This window comes from Hyaena hyaena, unplaced genomic scaffold (genome assembly GCF_003009895.1).
Source record: "Hyaena hyaena isolate Hyena2069 unplaced genomic scaffold, ASM300989v1 scaffold_119, whole genome shotgun sequence".
Lineage (NCBI taxonomy): Eukaryota > Metazoa > Chordata > Mammalia > Carnivora > Hyaenidae > Hyaena > Hyaena hyaena.
The window spans coordinates 552,357-570,243 of NW_024080750.1; the positions used below are offsets into that span (position 1 = coordinate 552,357).

The following is a 17,887-nucleotide window of genomic DNA, read 5'->3' on the forward strand; positions in this document are numbered from 1 at the left end:
AGGCAAACTGGGAAGGTCGCTTCCTCTTTTTAAAAAGAAAATAGAAAAGAGAAGTTCTGGTTTAAATGCCTCATGTGCATTACAGACTGGGTCGCTAAGGGAGGAGGATCTTCTCTCTAAAAATTAAAACACCGTAGGGCAGTCTGGAGAGTAATAAAACCCTAAGTAAGTTATTGCAAGGAGCTCCTATCTTCTACTGGACTCGAGCTAAGGTAAACAGCGGCTGCTGCATCCTTTTAAAAATGCTAGCCATGTCCAGTTTTAATCAAAATATTTATCTAGAGGGTACATGGTCAAATTATTTTTGCTTAACTAGCCTCATGAAGAAGCGCTCCCCGGCTCGTTGCAAGGGAAATAATTATGCAAGATTTTGCTTTAAATTACAAATTCACATAGCCAAAAAGTCGGTTTCTGGCTTTTTGTTTATCAACCGATGGCAACGTCTGGTACCAGGGCTTTACTGAAGGGTGTGTCAGGAATTAAGAATTGCACTGTGGCAATTACGAGTGAGCTACTTAATTAACCGCATGTATATGCATATTGATAACGGGTCATTCGTAAAATAGCCCGTCCTTCTGAATTCACGGCTAAAGCATAAAGAGCATCCTAAACTAAACCTTCCATTTGTATGTGACATCATCCTTAGCCTTGATTAGGTGACAATCTAACCAATTCTAGAATGTTCCATAAAGAGCTGCCTTCAAGCGCAGTCCTTTCACCTCTGAAAGGTGATAAAATTCATCTTTGTTTCCCTGGTGCTTGGTGCGTAGTAGGCGTAACTGCCTTTTTATTGATTTGTTTTGGGGGCTTTTGGTGCATAGCTTAATTAAACTATGCGACCTTGACTCAATACTACCCCCCCCTTGAAACCTAAGAGGGTGAAACTGAGAGACAAGTTTTCAACTGAATCCAGGGTTAAGAAAGGGAATGGGATGCTAACCAGCTAGTAAGTGCAAACTAGTGTTTTCAGGTGTTGGTGATGCGGTGAGGTTAACCGCTGTCATCCAGTGAAAACAGAGGCGGGCAGATTCAGCTCTTTCTGTTTCATATGGGAGGGGCCCCTCTGGGGGGGTCCGGGGAGAAAAGCAAATTCCCTGATTATATTGAATGCTCCCGTTTCATTCTTTTCATGGCAAGCATGACCCCACATTTCTCTTACACCCCTAATACACGCACTCTCTTTTCATCTTTATTCTCACTGCGGTACTGTCACACTGTCCTGGAAGGACTTTTCAAAGGCAAAGATGCCCCTTGACCCAGCCGGAAGTACCCAACTCCCAGTCTCCATCTTCTTTCTTTAGGCAGGACTATTGATTTTTAGAAAGGGAAACAATGATTTGCCCATAATGTTAATTTCAGGGGGGAGGGGCGGGGGCGATGAGGGAATGAGGAATTATTAACAAGGACCGTCTCCTTCAACTCTGTTTTATGTGAGAACATTACTGAAACAACGTTCTCCCTTAGTTTAATGCGTTCCCGCAATGGCGCATTGAAATCTGCTGGGGGGGGGGGCAGGGGGGGCGCGCTCCTCTGAAGTGGTCAGGTTGCCCATAAAGGGGGTGCTCTCGGCAGGTGAGACCCACTGCACCGAAATCTGGGCAGGTCTTTGGCGGACCTGTCACGGGGCCAGCCAGGTGCTCTCTTCCTGGGGAGGGGGGATATTTTCACAAAAACACTGGTGCTTTATTACCACTTTTATTATTTATTGCTGCACCAAAGAGTAAGGGAGGGGGAACCCCCAAAGAGCTCGTCCCTGGATTTTCTCCTATGTAGGCAGAAAAAATTAAGTGAAAATTGGCTGCCCAGCCCCCCCAATCTACCTAAACTTCCTAAAGGTTAGTATAAAACGTGTTAATCTTAACTGTGCCCCTGGCACGGAGTTGACACTTACTCTCCATTAAACCCATTAACATGCAGGATCCTCATTTGCTTCACAATGGTGCTCTTACCAGATTCTCCAGCACCTAGAAAATGAAAGTAAGTCTCAGGTTATGAAGGAAGCATTTACACACTCTGGGCAGGGAAGAGGGCTGCCGTTTTTTCCACAGAAGCAGCACGCAAAAAAAAAAAAAGAAAAACAAAAAAACAAAATAAATACCAAACACTATAACACACTTGCAATTTTCCTTGACATTTCGACGCAGAGAAAATGAAACATGTCCAACTCGTGTCTACCTGCAGTATTTTCACCATCACAATAACAAGCATTAAAGGGCTTGCAGTTTTCAGGGGCTTTTTTTTCTTCTGGTTGTTTTCAAATTTGTGGCGCGGGGAGGCAAAGGGGGCTAAGCCGGGGATGACGCAATTTTGTCATTTGAGGGGGTGGGGGAGAAGCTCGAAGTTAAAACTGAAACTGAATCCTGGATGTAGGAGCATTCACTGGTACAACATACACATACATGTAGATGCCACAGAATTCCCGGTGTGTCAGGGGTTTCGTGGTTAAATACCCAGGATTCACAAACAATGCCCAGACACAGCAGTCTCCAGCTCCCGGACTGACACAGCATTTCCCTCCCGCAAATTTTCACAATGCAGCTTCTTTAATGGGCAGCTTTTCTCCCCTTGGGCTACTCAAAAAAAAAATCAACCCTAACCCGCAATTTTCCATTTATCCTCACCCCCCCCCCCCCCCGCAAAGGGTATCTTCCTAAAGAGAAATTCTCTTTGGACAGAACCACCGTGTTGCGGGTGGGGGGGCTGTGGGGTGGTGGGGGGAGGGGGTGGAAAATGGAAGACCATCAATTTTATGTCCTCTTCTCAAAAAACACATTTTGTTATCAAATATAGAGCCTGAAAACGACCACATTCACATGCAGCAACAACTGTAAAAAGTATTATTAAAAGGACACGACTTTAATCACGAGGGAAAACATTTCTGGGAGCCACTGACTTTTTAGATCCTTCAAGCCCTTCTCAACCAAAGAGTTAGAAGGAGCGTTTGCCTCCATTTTAAATCACCTTTCATTTGTAAACATAGATTTTTATGGAAAAAGCACATTTCCACCCAGCAAGGAGGAGGATTGCTATTTTTTCATTTTCTTTTTTGCAAATTAAATGTACACTCTCTTGGACAAATACTGTGTGTGTGAGAAATGTTTTGCCCTCCTCCCACACAAATCTGGGGTTTTTTTTTTTACCTCCCCTTTTTTTTTCACTTTTAGTTTTATTAATTGTTCTTGTTTTACTGCCCAGAGAGCAAAGCATTCCTCCTTCGCTTGCCTTTCCACAAGGCTGTAATCAATATCTGTAAAAGTTAAAATTAGTTTCCACAGAAACATTGATTTCAAAGCAAACACTCTCTCTTAATGAGCCCAACTCTAATAAATTTAAATATTAAAGGCACTAATAAGAGATTCCATGCAGAGAATACAAGATATTAATCAGAATCTCTAAATTCTTATGTCAGAAGTGTTAAAATGTGTAACACCTCTCTCTTACAGGCACAAACAGATCTGCGCCTCAGTTTCCACATTTGTGAAATTAAGAGGACGGGGCTGAAAAATCACTGCAAGCTCTTTTGTGGTGCTGTCATTTACTCAAATTTTAGGTCATTAACTTAAGATGCATTATGGGCATCATTAGGTTTTCTCTTTTTTTTGGGGGGGGGGGCACTATTTAGTTGCAGACCCCCGTGCCAGGGATTCTCAATAAATCATGATAAAATGTAGCCACATGGACTAGGACACCTGGGGAAAATTAGCCCACAGGGATGTAAAGGTGCATTCAGAGTAACAACTCTCAAATTAAGTGGAGACTTTGTGTTCACAGAGCAAAGGTGTTAGAAATTTAAGGTACTGTTAAGTGTCACACTTGTTTCTAATTAGTATTCAGGTAGCAAGATGGCATTCCTAGGAAAGATTCTAGACTTTTCCAGGCTCATACTTTGAAATCAAGTTATATGCATATTAACATTCACATAGCATAATTCTACCTTTAGAAGCTGTAGGCAAGACTTCAACGTATGTATCATTTAATTATTGAAATTGCAAATGCATAAAACACCAGACTTATTTCCACCTAATTAATAATTTTCTGCTTTATGTAAATCTGGACCCAGGAGAACAAAGAGGTGACCCATCCAGAACAAGCAAACCAAACATCACCACAAAGAAAAAAATCAGCCTTTTACGTATTTATTCTTTATAGTTAAACTGTTTTCAAGTGTGACCATGAACTAGGTTTTAACCTAGCAAATTCACAAATGAACTCAGAGAGCCAAATTACTAAGGAAGTGGAAAACTTCCATACTAATTAATGTTTCTGTGATTCTTCTGGTCGTTTCAACAATGTCTTTTGTGCTTATGTTTTATTTTGACACCCCCCCCAATAGCACCTTTAAGAAAAAAGGAGAGGCCATCTCCTTATAGTTAACTCCCCCCCCCGCACTTTTTTTTTTTTTTTTGGCCAAAGGAGAAAAACCGCAATCAAGAGAAAACCCAAAACCAAACAACCAAATGTCACTTGACAAACAACTAATTAACGTCTGCCCATCTCCTTCCACCTGGAAAAAAAAAAGTCTTCTCTTTAAAGCGCTCTCAATGCCCCCTCCCACCTTGAAAAGGGCAAAAACAAAAAAAAACAAACAAAAAACAACAACAAAAAACCCCACGCCATTTCCAGACCAAGAAGCCATTTACAGACAAATGTCATTTTCCAGTTCTGATTTGTGAATGTCTTTTTTTTTTTCTTTTTCACAAAGCACTCTCAATGTGGCCGACCAACAGGAAAATATGTGTGTGTGTGTTAATTGGGTGTGTGTGTGTGTGTGTGTCGTGGGGGGGGGGCTGTGCTACAATTAATTCTCTTTGCTTTTCAAAAAGCCTGCATGTCTGGAAGGGGAAAAAAAGGTCATACTGTAAAAATGACGTGTCATTTGGCTTCACTGGGCACTTAGCGTACTAACTCCATTTTTTTTTTTTTTTTTTTTTGGGTCTCATTTTATTTGATTCTCCTTCTCTTCCTTCCCCGGCCGGCCCCGGCCCGGGACACGTCTGCTCCGCGCACACACGGTGTGTCCTGCGCGAAACGCACCGAGTCGCGCCCAGCGGCCGCCGCGCTGCTCTCCCCGCCCCCCGCCCCCCACTCCGGCGCCACGACTCGCCCGCGCCCCCTCCCCCTCACTGCACCACCTTTACCGCTCCGATCCCTTCCGAGGGGCTGATGTCACCCGCCCCCCCCACTCTCCTCGGCCACTTCCCTCGCCAAAGCCGCCCCTCGGCGAGGTCCTCTCCGCCACCGCGGCGCCCCCCCCGGCACCCCCTCCTCGCTGGCCCCTCTTTTCTACTCCCTCTCCCAACAAATCACACACCCCACGGAGGCGGGTCCCCCGCCCTCTGCCCGCCACCCCATTTCCTGTCCCCGAAACCCTCTTTTTGTCGCAGTCTCCCGGGCCCTGTGGGGCTCCCCCTCCCCCTCCCCAACATGGACCCAAACCCCCGGCGCCGTGTAGGCCTCGCGGAAAACAGAGAGAGGAAAAAGAGCGAGGGGAGGGCGAGAGAGAGAGAGACGGAGACAGAGAACGGGCGGGCCAGGGGAGGGGGCCCCGCGCCCGCGCCGCCGCGGCCCCCCGCCCCATTCTGAGCCCCCCCGCCCGGCCGAATCCGCGCCCCGGGGTCTCCCTTCCGGCCTCGCCCCCCGGAGACAGAGCCCGCGAGCGGGCGGCGGGCTCGGGAGCGCGCGCCCGGGGCGGGGGGCGGGCTCGGCGCGCGCGGCCTGCGGGGCGCCCCGAGGGGCCCCCGGGCCGGGCCGGGGCCGGCGCCCCCCGCCCCGCCCTTACCCAGCAGCAGCAGGCGGTGCGTGGCCCGGTAGACCTGCTTGTCCTTCTGCAGCTGTTTCTCGATCTTTTTGTTGGCCTCGCGCTGCGCCTTCTCCTCGTTGCGCTGGTCCTCGGTCTTACTGTTTCCGAGGCAGCCCATGGCGGCGGCGGCGGGGCGCGGGGCGCGGCCGGGCTGCGGCGGCGGCGGCGGGGCCGGGCGCGGGCGGCCTCACGCGGGGCCGGGCGGGCCGGGGCAGCGCCGGGCGGGCGGGCCGGGCGCGGGCTCGGCTCCTCGGGGAGGAGCGCGCGGGGCGGACTGCGGGGCGCGGGCCGCGGAGCGCGCGGGGAGGGTGGTGGCGGTCGGACCGAGGGGAGCGCGTCGCTCCCCGCCCCTCGAGCCGAGGCCGAGGGGGCTGATGGCCGCCGCCGGGCCGAGGCGGACCAGAGCAGGAGCTGCGGGAGCTGCTGCCGCCGCTGCCGCCGCCGCCGCTCTTATTGCCTCGGCCCGGGCCCGCCGCCGCCCCGACCCAAAGCTTTGCAGCGGGCGGGGGGAGGCGGGGGGAGGAGGAGGAGGCGGCGGCGGCGAGGGGGGTGGAAGGAGGAGGAGGAGGAGGAGGAGGAGGGATGAGGAGCAGCCGCGGCGGCGGCCGCGGCGGCGGGGAGGGCGGGAGCTGGCGGAGGGAGGCGGCCCCCTCCCCGGGTGCCCGGGAAGGGGGGGGTCCCTCCGCCCGCGCCCGGCCCGGGACGGGACGGGGAGCCGCCCCCTCTCCCCCCCCTCGGTGGCTCGGGCCCCCCGGAGGGCCCGGCCACGGGAAAGGAGGGGGGGGGAGAGGGGGCGGCCCCGAGCCAGTGACGACCCCTCGCACGACGCCAACGCTCCACCCCCCGGGCCGCGTAGCCCTGGCGGCCCCCGAGGCCGAGCCCCCCCCCCCCTCCCGCGGGCGCCGCCGAGGGGCCGGGGTGGGCGGAAGGGGAGGGAGCGCCAGCCCGAGCCCGGACTTCGGAAAATTTTCGAAAAGAGAGAGAGAGAGAGAGAGAGAGAGAGACACAGAGAGAGCCAGAGAGCAGGGAGTGTGGAAAAAGCGAGGCGAGCACGAACCAAAGGACAGAGCAACCGAAAAGGAAAATGTGTCCAAACACACATACACAAATACTTAATAAAAATCCACACTACACAGCGATGGTGGTGTCTGGTGGCGGTGGCGGTGGCGGGGGGCGGGGGGCGGGGGTCTGACTAGATGAGCCGCTCGTCGCGCCCCCGGCGCCGGGCGCCGCCGCCCGAGCCGAAGGCGCCGCTGGCCCCCGAGCGCCCGCGGCCTCTGCGCTTGGCGCGGCCGCCCAAGTAGGAGAAGAAGGCGCAGCCCAGGAACACTCGGAAGCAGCAGGTCGCCCCGAACACGAAGCCGCAGCCGCGGCCCTGCTCCGTGCGCTTCTGCAGCAGGAAGTTGAGCACCCACGAGGGGCTGCGCACCGAGAACACCAGGAACACCACGAGCGGCAGGTGGGCGCTCAGCGCGCCGGCCTTCAGCGGCCCGGGCCGCCACACGACGCCCCCCACGCGCGGCGCCGCGTAGTAGGCGTCGTCGTCGTCGCCCGAGTCCGTGTCCCACGCGGCCCAGGCCCTACTCGCGCCCGCGCCGCCGGCGCCCTCGCCGCCCCCGCCGGCGCCCTCCGCGGCGCCCTCGTCGGCGGCGGCGGCGGCGGCGGCCGCGGCGGCGGCCTCCGGGGCTCGGGCCTCCTCCCGGGCTTCGGGCGCCTTCTTCTTCTTCTTCTTCTGCATCTTCTCCAGCTTCTTCCTCTCCTTCTCCCTCTTCTTCTCCTCTTTCCTTCGCTGCTCCAGCAGCTTCTTCTCCATCCTCCTGCGCTCCTTGTCGCTCAGCAACTTCTCGGGGGGCGCCTCGCGCGCCGCGCGCTTCGGGGTCCTGTCGGAGTCCCCGCTCTTCCGCGGCGCGAGCGGCTCGCTCGGCTCGGCCAGCGCCGCAGCCGCCGCCGCAGCTTCGGCAGCCACCTCGGCCGCAGCCGCCGCCGTCTTCTTCTCGCTCTCCGCCGCCGCTCGGGCTTTGATCTTCATGGCCATCTTCAGCATGGTGGCTCGGCCACTTCGGGGTGCCGGGCTCTCGCCTGGCCCGGGCGCCCTGCTTGCCCCCGGCCTCGGCCTGGCCGGACCCTGTGCGCCCCGTGTCGGGGGGGAGTCGGCTGCGATCCCCGCCGCTGAGCTGCCCCCGGGGCCGCGGAGCGCGGCTGGCCGGGGCTTCGGGCTGCTGGGCTGGCCGCCTGAGAGTTAGCGCCAAAAAGGATGAGCAAACGAAAAAAAGGGGTGAGAACAAACCAAAAAGCACCCAACAACAGCGAGAAACCAAAAAGCACCGAGAAATGTCAAACAACTCAAAAAAGAAAAGTGCAGAGGCGCGATGGCACGAGTTTGCTGTTACCCTCAGGCGCTCCTCGCTTTGGCTCTTGGGCACGCCAATGGAGAGGAGAAAAGAGAAAAGAGAGAATTGAGGGGTGCCCGGCGGGCGCGGGGCAGGGCGGCGGCGCCGGGGCGCCCCTGCCCCGTCCCGGCCCCGGCGGCTCTCGCCCCGCGCCGGGCGACTCGCACTTCCGCGGGAGGCCACGGTGCCCCCGGACTTACATGTGAGTGAGATGCACTCACACGCAAGGCAGTGCCTGCCTGCCTGCCGGCCGCCCGCCGCCGCCGCCGCCGCCGCCGCCGCCGCCCCGCGCCGGGACAGGGGTTCGGGGTTCGCTGCAGCCGGCGCCGCCGCCCCGAGCCGGGCAGCCGGGGAGCCGGGGAGCGAGCGCCGCGCCGGGCCAGCCACCTGACGCAGCCCGCTCCGCGGTGCCGACGCGACTGAGCGTCCCCGCCGAAGACCGGCGCTCCTCACCAGCCCGATGACGCCCCAGCCTCTTCAGAGGACGGACCCACAGCGGCGGCCCCTATAAACCGAAGGGGAAGCCGAAAAATCGGCCCGCCGGGGACGCCCCCAAACGGGCCGCCGCGCACCCGGGGGGCGCGGGCCACCGTGCGGGGGGCGCGGGTGTGGGCAGGGGGCGCGGGGGCAGAGATGGCTGCGGGCCAGGGGGCGCAGGGGTTGAGCCGGGTGTGGGCAGGGGGCGCGGGGGCAGAGATGGCTGCGGGCCAGGGGGCGCAGGGGTTGAGCCGGGTGTGGGCAGGGGGCGCGGGGGCAGAGATGGCTGCGGGCCAGGGGGCGCAGGGGTTGAGCCGGGTGTGGGCAGGGGGCGCGGGGGGCAGAGCGGCGCGGGGCGCGGGGCGGCCCCAGGCGGTGGGCGCCGGACCCCGCCTCCCAGACCTGCCTCCCAATTTTCGGTGAGTGGTGTAGCCCTGGGCGGCGTACAAAGTGTGCGACGGCGGCGCTTACCCCTGCCGCGCGCCTGCTTACCTCCGGCTTCCCGGTCAGCGCGCGCGGGGCCCGCCGCCCACCCCTCCCTCCGCCGGCGGCGCGTGCCCGCGGGGCGACGTGTCGGCAACACTAATTAGTCGCGACGCCCGGACAGGGGACAGGGTTTGGGCTCTCGTGGCGAGAGGCGCCGCGAGCGCGAAGCCAGCGCTCCCGCCCGGCCGCGGCAGGCGGGCGGGCGGGCGGCCGCAGAGTCGGTGCCCACGGCGTCCTCCAGGGCCGAGGGGCGTCCCGGCGGCCCGGCCTGGGCATCCGCGGGGGGCGTCCCTGCAACAGACGGAGAAGTAGTTTATTGAACACGAACTCGTGGGAAAACTCTCCAGCGTCCCCACCCCGGGATGTGGTTAGGAGTGCACTGGGTTCCCAGCAGCGACGCCCAAAGTTTCTCAAAGCCGCCGCTCACTTTTCCTGGGACCTTGGAGGAGTCACTTGCTGCCACAGGGGTGTCTGCCTGGGTACAGTTCGATCATTCATTCATTCAACAGGTGTTCAGGCCATGTGGCCCTCCGTGCGCCCTGGGGGTGAGGCTAGGAAGACCTGGCCGCTGCCTCTGGTGGGTAGCAGGCCTCCCTGCCAGGAAGTGGCCGGGGAAACTCTCTCCCTTACTTTTTCGTGAAACTCTCTCCCTTACTTTTTCGCCTTAGCTGACTTCTCAACAGTCAGGAGCACTTGGGTCGCCTAAGGAAAAAGAAAGCAAGGAAGCCTGAGTGTAAATGGAGGCACGGCTAGGGGCGCCCGGAGGGGTGGGGGCCAGGGATCCTTCCAGAGGCCTCCAGTAAACTGTCCTGTAAAGTTCTAAGTCTTCGCTGAAACTGAAAGACACGGCTAACGTTCAACCGTTCAACCGAACTACTGACATCCTCCTCTCCCAAAAGGTGGGAAGAGGTGTGAGAGGTGAGAACGGTTGCGTTATTTCTCTTTGGCCCCATCAGGTAACACCTCTGTCCCCGTTCTGCAAGGCCTCTTGTCCGGGGCTCTCAAAGACAACAGAGGGCAATGCAACATCACGAAAGACGCCGGGATCGGAGAACAGGAAGCATAGGCCGCTCCGGACCCTCCTAACCTGCAGCCGCTAGGCCCCCAGGGCCGCCGGCCTCCTCCAGCCGCAGCGGAATCGAAATTGCTGGGCTCGCCTTCGCCTCCCGCCCCCGCCAACCGAGCCATCACACTTCGGGCTACGGCCTCCCTGCCACACAAAACATACACCTTCTTTTGAAAAGAGCTCCAAAGAACTATGTTCAAGGTTGATGCTTTTCACCTAAACCAAAGCGGATAAAAATAGTAGCAGGATAGACCCAAATGTGCCCGGAAGCCGCTTCCGACAGGCAGGCCTCCCCGGCAAGGGTTCCGTGGCCTTCGGAAGAGATCGTGACTCAAAACCATTCACCCACTAGACTCGAAACGACTTGTTATCTTCCCCGATTCAATAAAAAAAAAAAAACAAAAAACTTCTTGATTGAATCCTCTTAACTGTCATTTTTGAAAACTGGCAGAGACCTATAAGGAGGGAACGGGCCAGAAATTTCTGTTATGCTCCATTTGTTCAAAAGCGCCTTCCTTGCTGCTTCTAATGCGGCAAAACACAAACACAGTGTATTTAAGAGGAACAAGATAAACGGTAACCAACACAGCCTCGATTCTTATGCCAGTAGCTACACATCGGTGCGGGGACTATAATGCCGCGTCTCCTTATTTGGAAATCCTGGGGTTGGGTTACCATCTCCCCCCTTCTAGATAAAGATCACACCTGAACTTTGGGAGGGGTAAAGCTGTCCCATGTCACACACAGACACACACTCCAGGCAGAGGCACAATCGGGACCATTGTCCCGGAAATATATCAAGCAAGGTCAGGCTTCACTCATCTCGACTTCTCACCCAGCGGGCCACCCTCGAGGGGGTTTTGTTTTGTTTTGTTTTGGCGGGTGTGGGCTTCTCGCCTATATGGCGTTATGACCGCTGGGGGACAAATAAGGCATTTACTTTGTAAAGAAATGGCAGCAGGTGGGATCAAGGGTTTACAGGTAAGCAAATGGCACTGAGCACCCTGAAAACACACGCTCAGCTGTGGTCTGTCCGGCTTTCTGTTTTCACCCGACACAAACGGAAGACGAGATCTTACTTAATTGGCGGGCTGAGCTGACACCGGCTATAGTTTTCCGTCTAGCATTTGACCTACCCCCGGCCTTAAAAGTTTTAATTTTTAAAGAGGGCTTTCACATTTGGAGGCCACCATGCGTGACCTTTTCATATGAATTAGTAATTTATTCTAATAGGTCGTTGCCATTTTGAGGACCTGGCTTACGCTTTGAAAAGTACAAGCAATTTATTAGCACAATTCTTGGAACAGCTCAGACTAGACTTGTTGGGGTTTTTTTTGTTGTTGTTGTTTTTGTTTTTTTAATGGAAGGGGCCTCTCGTTTGGCTCAGGGAGAGATGGAGGTTGCGGAAGCTTCAGGCTCCAGAGAGGGACTAAGGGCCAGAATGTCCTGGGCAGACAATGTCCAGGGAGGGCACAGGTGGGTCCCTGGCTCAGGTGGCCTGCTTCATGCCAAAGCCAGCAAGTTGGCATAAGGCACTCTTAACCTAAAACACTAGGTCCCCTAATGATACAACTGGGTTAAACAGATGGTGTCACATGCTACCCAGAGGGATGGCCTAGTGACAGTCCTTCCCAGCCCCACATTTGACAACGAGTTCACACGTCCGAGTTTGAATCCTGTGGTCTCGTAAGCTTCGTATTTATGGATGGATGTGTTCCTTGGCTCTTTTACATTTTCCTGTCGAAGTAAGAATGCCTCGTCTGCTTTTAGAAGCAACAGACTCACTATAGCTCGGAATCTTGAAAATATTGTTACACTTAATGATGTAATTCAGTTTTTGGGCAAGGGAGTTCTTGGCTTTTCGTCAGCTGGGGTCATGGAAAGAGCCCAGAGAAAATATAATAATATTTTAATAGCCTAGGAAACAATGAATAGGTTTCCACTGAAACAGAAACCTCAGCTATAAGATTTTAATGGTATTTAACGTGTCCACAGTGTCTTGGGTCCTTAAAGCACCTTCTGCGCTTATATTTAAGTAGAATGACTGAAATCGTTGCAAATGAATGGGACGTGAAGGCTGTACTGTATAATTGCTGAAAGCAAGCATCAAATCCCCGCTACAGAGCTTCTGTCGCTTACAACCATAAAATTCTTAAAACCTAACCTAGTAATTACCCAGGGCATTTTTTTCTTGTCACGTTCCCTCGTTAGGAACTTCAATCACAAGGCACTTCTGAACTCGCATTCTAAACGAAACACAACGGTCATGTTGGTAAAACTTCATTTGGGAAGATTCGAAGCCAAAGAACTAACTACATGCCGTATGAACTTTCCCTGTTTAATTTCCAGTGACTAATTCCAAAACAATTTGTTTTTAATTGAAGACACGGCTTATCCAAATGGACTGTGGGGAGCACCCTGGCCAATATGCTTGGACCCAATGTCTTGAGCCAGTGCATTGGATGCCATTCAAGCATCTATTTAAGACCATGGTGCACGGTATGAAGGCAACTGGGACTTTCTGCACCTTCGCTGATCTTTCTGGACTCTGAGGAGTGGGCCCCATTTATGAGGGGAGCTTTCTGGTCTCCATGAATGTCCCGTCCCCAAGGCCGTTAGTGCATTCCTCCTAACATCCCCAAGAATTCCAGAGTGGGGTGGGAGTAGACTTTTAACAAAGCCACCATCTACTTCAAAAGGGGGAAACGGTCAAAAGGAAACTATATGCTTTACTCTGTTCCTTTTATTTACTTTTTTTAGAAGTTTATTTACTTGAGAGAGAGAGAGAGCAAGCACGAGCAAGGAAGAGGCAGAGAGTGAGGGAGTCACGGAGCCCGACATGGGACTTGATGCCACAAACTGTGAGATCATGACCTGACTAAAATCAAGAGTTGGATGCTTAACTGACTGGGCCACCTAGGCGCCCCTACCCTGTTCCCTTTACAACTTAAATCTAAATAAAATGATACCCATGGTAGCCTCGACTGAAGTTTCTAGATGGACACACTTTGGACTAGGGGCACAAAGACCTCAAACAGAGACTCATGGACCCACTTACTGGAGTTCGTAATCAGGTTAAAAAAAAAAAGCTGCACAAGTGTTACGGCTCAAGAACTGGAAAATTAATTCCCCGAAACTTAAAATATTTTTAACTCCCCATGAGGGGGAGAATCTTCTCCTGAGGGCTAAGGTAACGGCAACACTTGTGGTGCGGAGCTTTGGTGCTGGCCTTGAGGACGAAGACTCATCCAGAATGGGGAATGATGGCGGCAGGACCAGCTAACTTCTATTTTCATTTGCAAGGTGACTTATTTAAATGACATTTTGGTCCAACGTCTTACTAAACAAGTAACGACAGAACAAACAAAAAGCCAGCTGGCAGAATCAATAGAGTCAAGTCCTAATAAGACCTCCTCAGATAAAAAGAAGCCCTTTCATTGCTCTGATTTTAAAGATTTTAGGTTTTTGCCATCGCATTGGATTCTTCAAATTTAGCCTCTTATAATTAAGAGTTCAGAGCATCGAATGCCTGGCTTTGTCACGTCATACATTTCCTTTCATTAAATGCTGCTTGGGCTGTACGTTCGTATCAGTGCAGCAACTCGTAGGTGAAGTTTTACATCTCAGGTTTTCCTGGATTCACCTACCAACTGAGCGTCGGTGGGCCCTTTCTGATGGACTCGCAGCTATTGACTAGCTTGTGTTTCCGGCCCCCCAAGGTCCCGGCCAGGCCTGGGTGTCAGCCTTCCAGGCCCTCCCTGGGCCCACGTCTATCTGCTGTTGGTAAACCCCAAATTAAGCAATTAATGGGACATAATTAGTCACGTGTCTACTTCACCTAGGAATGGGCCTATCTGTTCATCTTCCTGCGTTTGCCCTCACACGTTTAGACTGAATTTTGGGAAAATGTGTAATTATACTTCGGCTGTACCTAGTTCCCCGGGTTGTTATTTTGAGGGGGCACAAACGGCCTGGCTCCCAGATGGGGAAGGCGGCCTTCTCCTCTGCACTGAGGCTCCAAGGGAGCCCCGAGCTCTCCTCCGGGCTGCCCCTTTCTCCCCACGATCTCCATTCAGCCATTTGGTGGGCTGCCCGTCTGTGCCCCCCACTCCGTCCCTCGGGTGGTGGGGTGGGCAGGCGTGCCCCGCACCGGCCGGCCTGTGGGGAGCCCGCTCGGCACCAGCACAGCCCATGGCCCTGTGGCCTCCCCAGGCCTTTGCCGACCTCTGCAAGTTCGGAGGAGAGAGTCATTCAGCTAAAGCATCAGCCATTTGCCACCGGTCTGGGGACCAGATGAAAAGGAGAGGCTTCCACAAGCCCCACACCTCAGCTCTGCCCGCAGCTCGCTCGGGGTCTCTCTCTGCATGCCGCCCAGGACCGTGAAAGCTGCTGGGCAGCTTTCTTGAACACCCCCACCTCTCCACTGCCCGAGTCCCTACTACCTTCTCAGATTACGGGCTCCTTTTGTGCTAATTACACTGAAAAAATTGAAAGAATGTCACTGACTTTACAAAGAACACGAAGCAGGATTGCCTTCAAACCTAAATACAGCCGATTTCTTTCCGAAGGCAGACAACTCGGCTTTCAAACGGCTCGTACGGCGTGGATGACCTGCAGATGGCCACTTCGTTTATTAAGACGCAGGTGACAGAGGGGCCCGGCGATCGGGAGGACAAACTGCTTTGGGGGGCCGTTTACATAAAATGAGAAGATCTGATGAATGATGAACGCCCCCCCTCGCCCCCGCCGCACTTGGCATTGTAAATCATGACTTGCCGATGACTGCAGGCTGATGTGAGCGACCGCGAAAAGAAAGGAATAGACGTTGCCCACCTACAGAAAGCAATACCTCTACTGTGCAGGTAAAGGCATCAATGAAATAAAAGTCTGACCCCCCCCACCCCCCCGGGAAGGCTGTGCTGCGGCAGACAGAGGATGCGGTTCTGACGGCCCCATTCCACTATGTAAGAAGCGTCTTGTCCAAGCCAGCACTGGGAAGGACGAGCTATCCCTGCAAAGCCAAGCGAGCTATGGATTAGACCACAGTCTCCGGCTCCAAAGCCCCCTATGGATTGGACCACCCCTCCTGCTCTGAAATCCCCTGAGGGTTAATAGGTGAACAGTAGCAGCTTGGAATGATTTATTTTTCTAAGGAACATTAAATACTGAATTGCTCAGGCTGAAATAATACCACAGCTGTGCCCTGCAGGGCTGGATTTTGGACACCGGCTCGAGTGACAGGTGTACTTGATGAATGCCCAGCTTGGCTGAAGTGGCGGTGCCCCACTCAGATTTTCCCCCCCGATTAATTGGTGGGGACTCTGGAGCCAGCCAGGAAAACGCCTTTAGCCACAGACACAGAAGACCATGTGTGCTCAACCGTCAACAAAACGCCAGCTTGGGGGGTGGGGGTGGGGGGGGGTGCGGGGATGGAGACGCTGCTCCCTGAACATAAAACAAGAAAATCCGGACAGACCCTGGGAGGTGGGGGGCAAGACCAAGTGGGAGCCGAGAGAACTGATCAGGACCGAACCCTTCCAGGTTTTCAAGCAAACAGGTCTGTCCTATAATCGCCTCTTGGAGGATTTTAGCAATTGAAGCGAGCCCAGGATTCTAGGAAATGTGTCACCAAAATTGGTATTATTAGAGGAAGTGGCACAAAGCTAGAAACACGGAGTCTAATCTGTAACATACTAATTATATCTATTTTTATCCCAGGGTTGCAGTGACCTAACACCAAGAAATGAAATCTCTAGAAAACTAGCCCTTCACATATATGAGAGGCGAACACCTTGGGGGTGGGGGCCACGGGGCGTTGGCGGGGGCCACGGGGTCCCTGGGTCCTATCTGGGGTGAGAGGTCCTCAGTCACCCACGGAGGCAGCGGATTTTCGTGGGAACTTGGCGGCAATGAAGGAGCCCAAGGGAAGCTCTGGACCAAACTTGGGGAGCTCTGCAGTGAGGTCAGCAGCTTGGTTAGATGGCCACACTGGAACGTCAGCCTGGCCTGGGCAAACTGGACCACGCCCTCAGGGTGTCCTGGTCTCCAGAGGGAAGGAAGGTGGCTAGGCTTTCTGTCAAGCCAAGATGGATCCTTCACAAGGCCTTCCTTGGTCTGTCCCCCAGTGTGCACTGGGCCCCTATCTCCTGCCAAGATGGTCCAAGATGGTCCAAGATGGCCACTCTGGAGACTGGTTCTAGTAACACTGCTTCTCACTAAGAAGATGGGCAAAGAAGGGGCGCCTGGGTGGCTCAGTCGGTTAAGCGTCCAACTTCGGCTCAGGTCATGATCTCACGGTTCGTGAGTTCAAGCCCCGCATCGGGCTCTGTGCTGACAGCTCAGAGCCTGGAGCCTGCTTCAGATTGTGTCTCCCTCTCTCTGCTCCTCCCTAGCTCGTGCTCTCTCTCTTTCTCTCTCTCTCAAAAATAAATAAACATAGAAGAAGATGAAGAAGAAGAAGAAGAAGAAGGAGAAGAAGAGGAAGGAGGAGGAGGAGGAGGAGAAGAAGAAGAAGAAGAAGAAGAAGAAGAAGAAGAAGAAGAAGATTGAAGGTGTCAACCAGCTGAAAGCAGTGTCAGGGTTTTTTTGCTTCTTACTCTTAACAGGTAATCGTGGCCTTCTGAGCATCAGGATTTCCTGAAGAACTGGATCCCCAAGAGCTGCTTCAAAAAGCAGAGCTGTGAAAGAGCCTTTCCAAGGAAGCTGATATAAAACTTAGTTGGGACCCAAAGACCTCTCATCCACAAGTAAAACAGACACTCCATTTATTCACAGCCACTAAAAGCCTTCATCCACGTCTAGAAAAACCTACCTGACCCCAAATTCCTACCATGATGTTATTGATCCGTGCCTCAGGGGGGCGCCCCCGAGCAGGGTAATTTAAACTCCTTCGCAGCCTTACAAGGGAGTCTCTTAGATAGTTCGCTATTAATTAAGTCAGTAAGCACTACACATACATCATTTCAGTGGGCTGGCTGAATGCAAAATGGGGGAAAACCAAATAGTTGACTAACTGATGTGATCCCCAAGGACACTTAATGCTGGAATCTTAGATATAGAATACCTTTATATTCCATTTACCTTACACATTCTTCAATATGTGAAATAAACGGGTTTTCTTGAACCTGGCATAACGTAACCGTGTTATCTGCAAGACCTACTAACGGTACGCAAAGCAGGAAAGGGACTCTGTAAAAAGGAGGAAAAAGAAAGGACCAAAGGAGAGAAGCCTGCCACAAAATTCTCGTCTCTAAAATGGACGCCAAAGGCAGGAGATTTGGGGAGAAAAACACAGGCATCGCTTCTAAAAACGTGTAAAGCCAAACAGCACGTCTCGCAAATGAAAAATTTTTTAAAAGCTACCAGCGGCACGCAAACCCCAGGGAAACAAACGAGAAAAATCACTCTAATTTACCGTAATTGAACCCTTGCTTAACCTTCCTCCCAATACCTGGTAATTCTGTGAAATCACCCAGCTGTCACTCTCTTCCTTTTAGAAACGTGACATTGATTTGTCCGGCAAGCACCCGTTATTAGAATTCTGAGGTCTGCCTAATGGGCCTACTAATAAATCTAAGTCATCAATTCTTGACCTTTTTCTCCTGAAATTCTTGGTAGGTGGTAAACTGCCGAAAACACATTTTCAAGGTTCTGTAACTCTGACATAGA

At 53.6% G+C, this 17,887-nt stretch overlaps 1 protein-coding gene across 6 annotated transcripts in view; it reads right to left on the minus strand.

Annotated features, from left to right (window-relative positions):
- GNAS (GNAS complex locus) overlaps positions 1–17,887 on the minus strand; it is a 54,133-nt gene that overhangs the window by 12,557 nt on the left and 23,689 nt on the right. For 4 of the 6 annotated variants that reach the window (XM_039236860.1, XM_039236859.1, XM_039236858.1 and 1 more), the window contains exons 1-2: positions 5,780–5,989; positions 1,892–1,964 (exon numbers count right to left, since the gene is read on the minus strand). In XM_039236860.1, coding sequence (XP_039092791.1) covers positions 1,892–1,964; positions 5,780–5,918 — 212 coding nt within the window. In that variant the 5' untranslated portion in view covers positions 5,919–5,989. Of the gene's footprint in view, positions 1–1,891; positions 1,965–5,779; positions 5,990–17,887 lie in introns of those variants that run through there. The other 2 variants (XM_039236856.1, XM_039236855.1) reach the window with 1 other exon arrangement.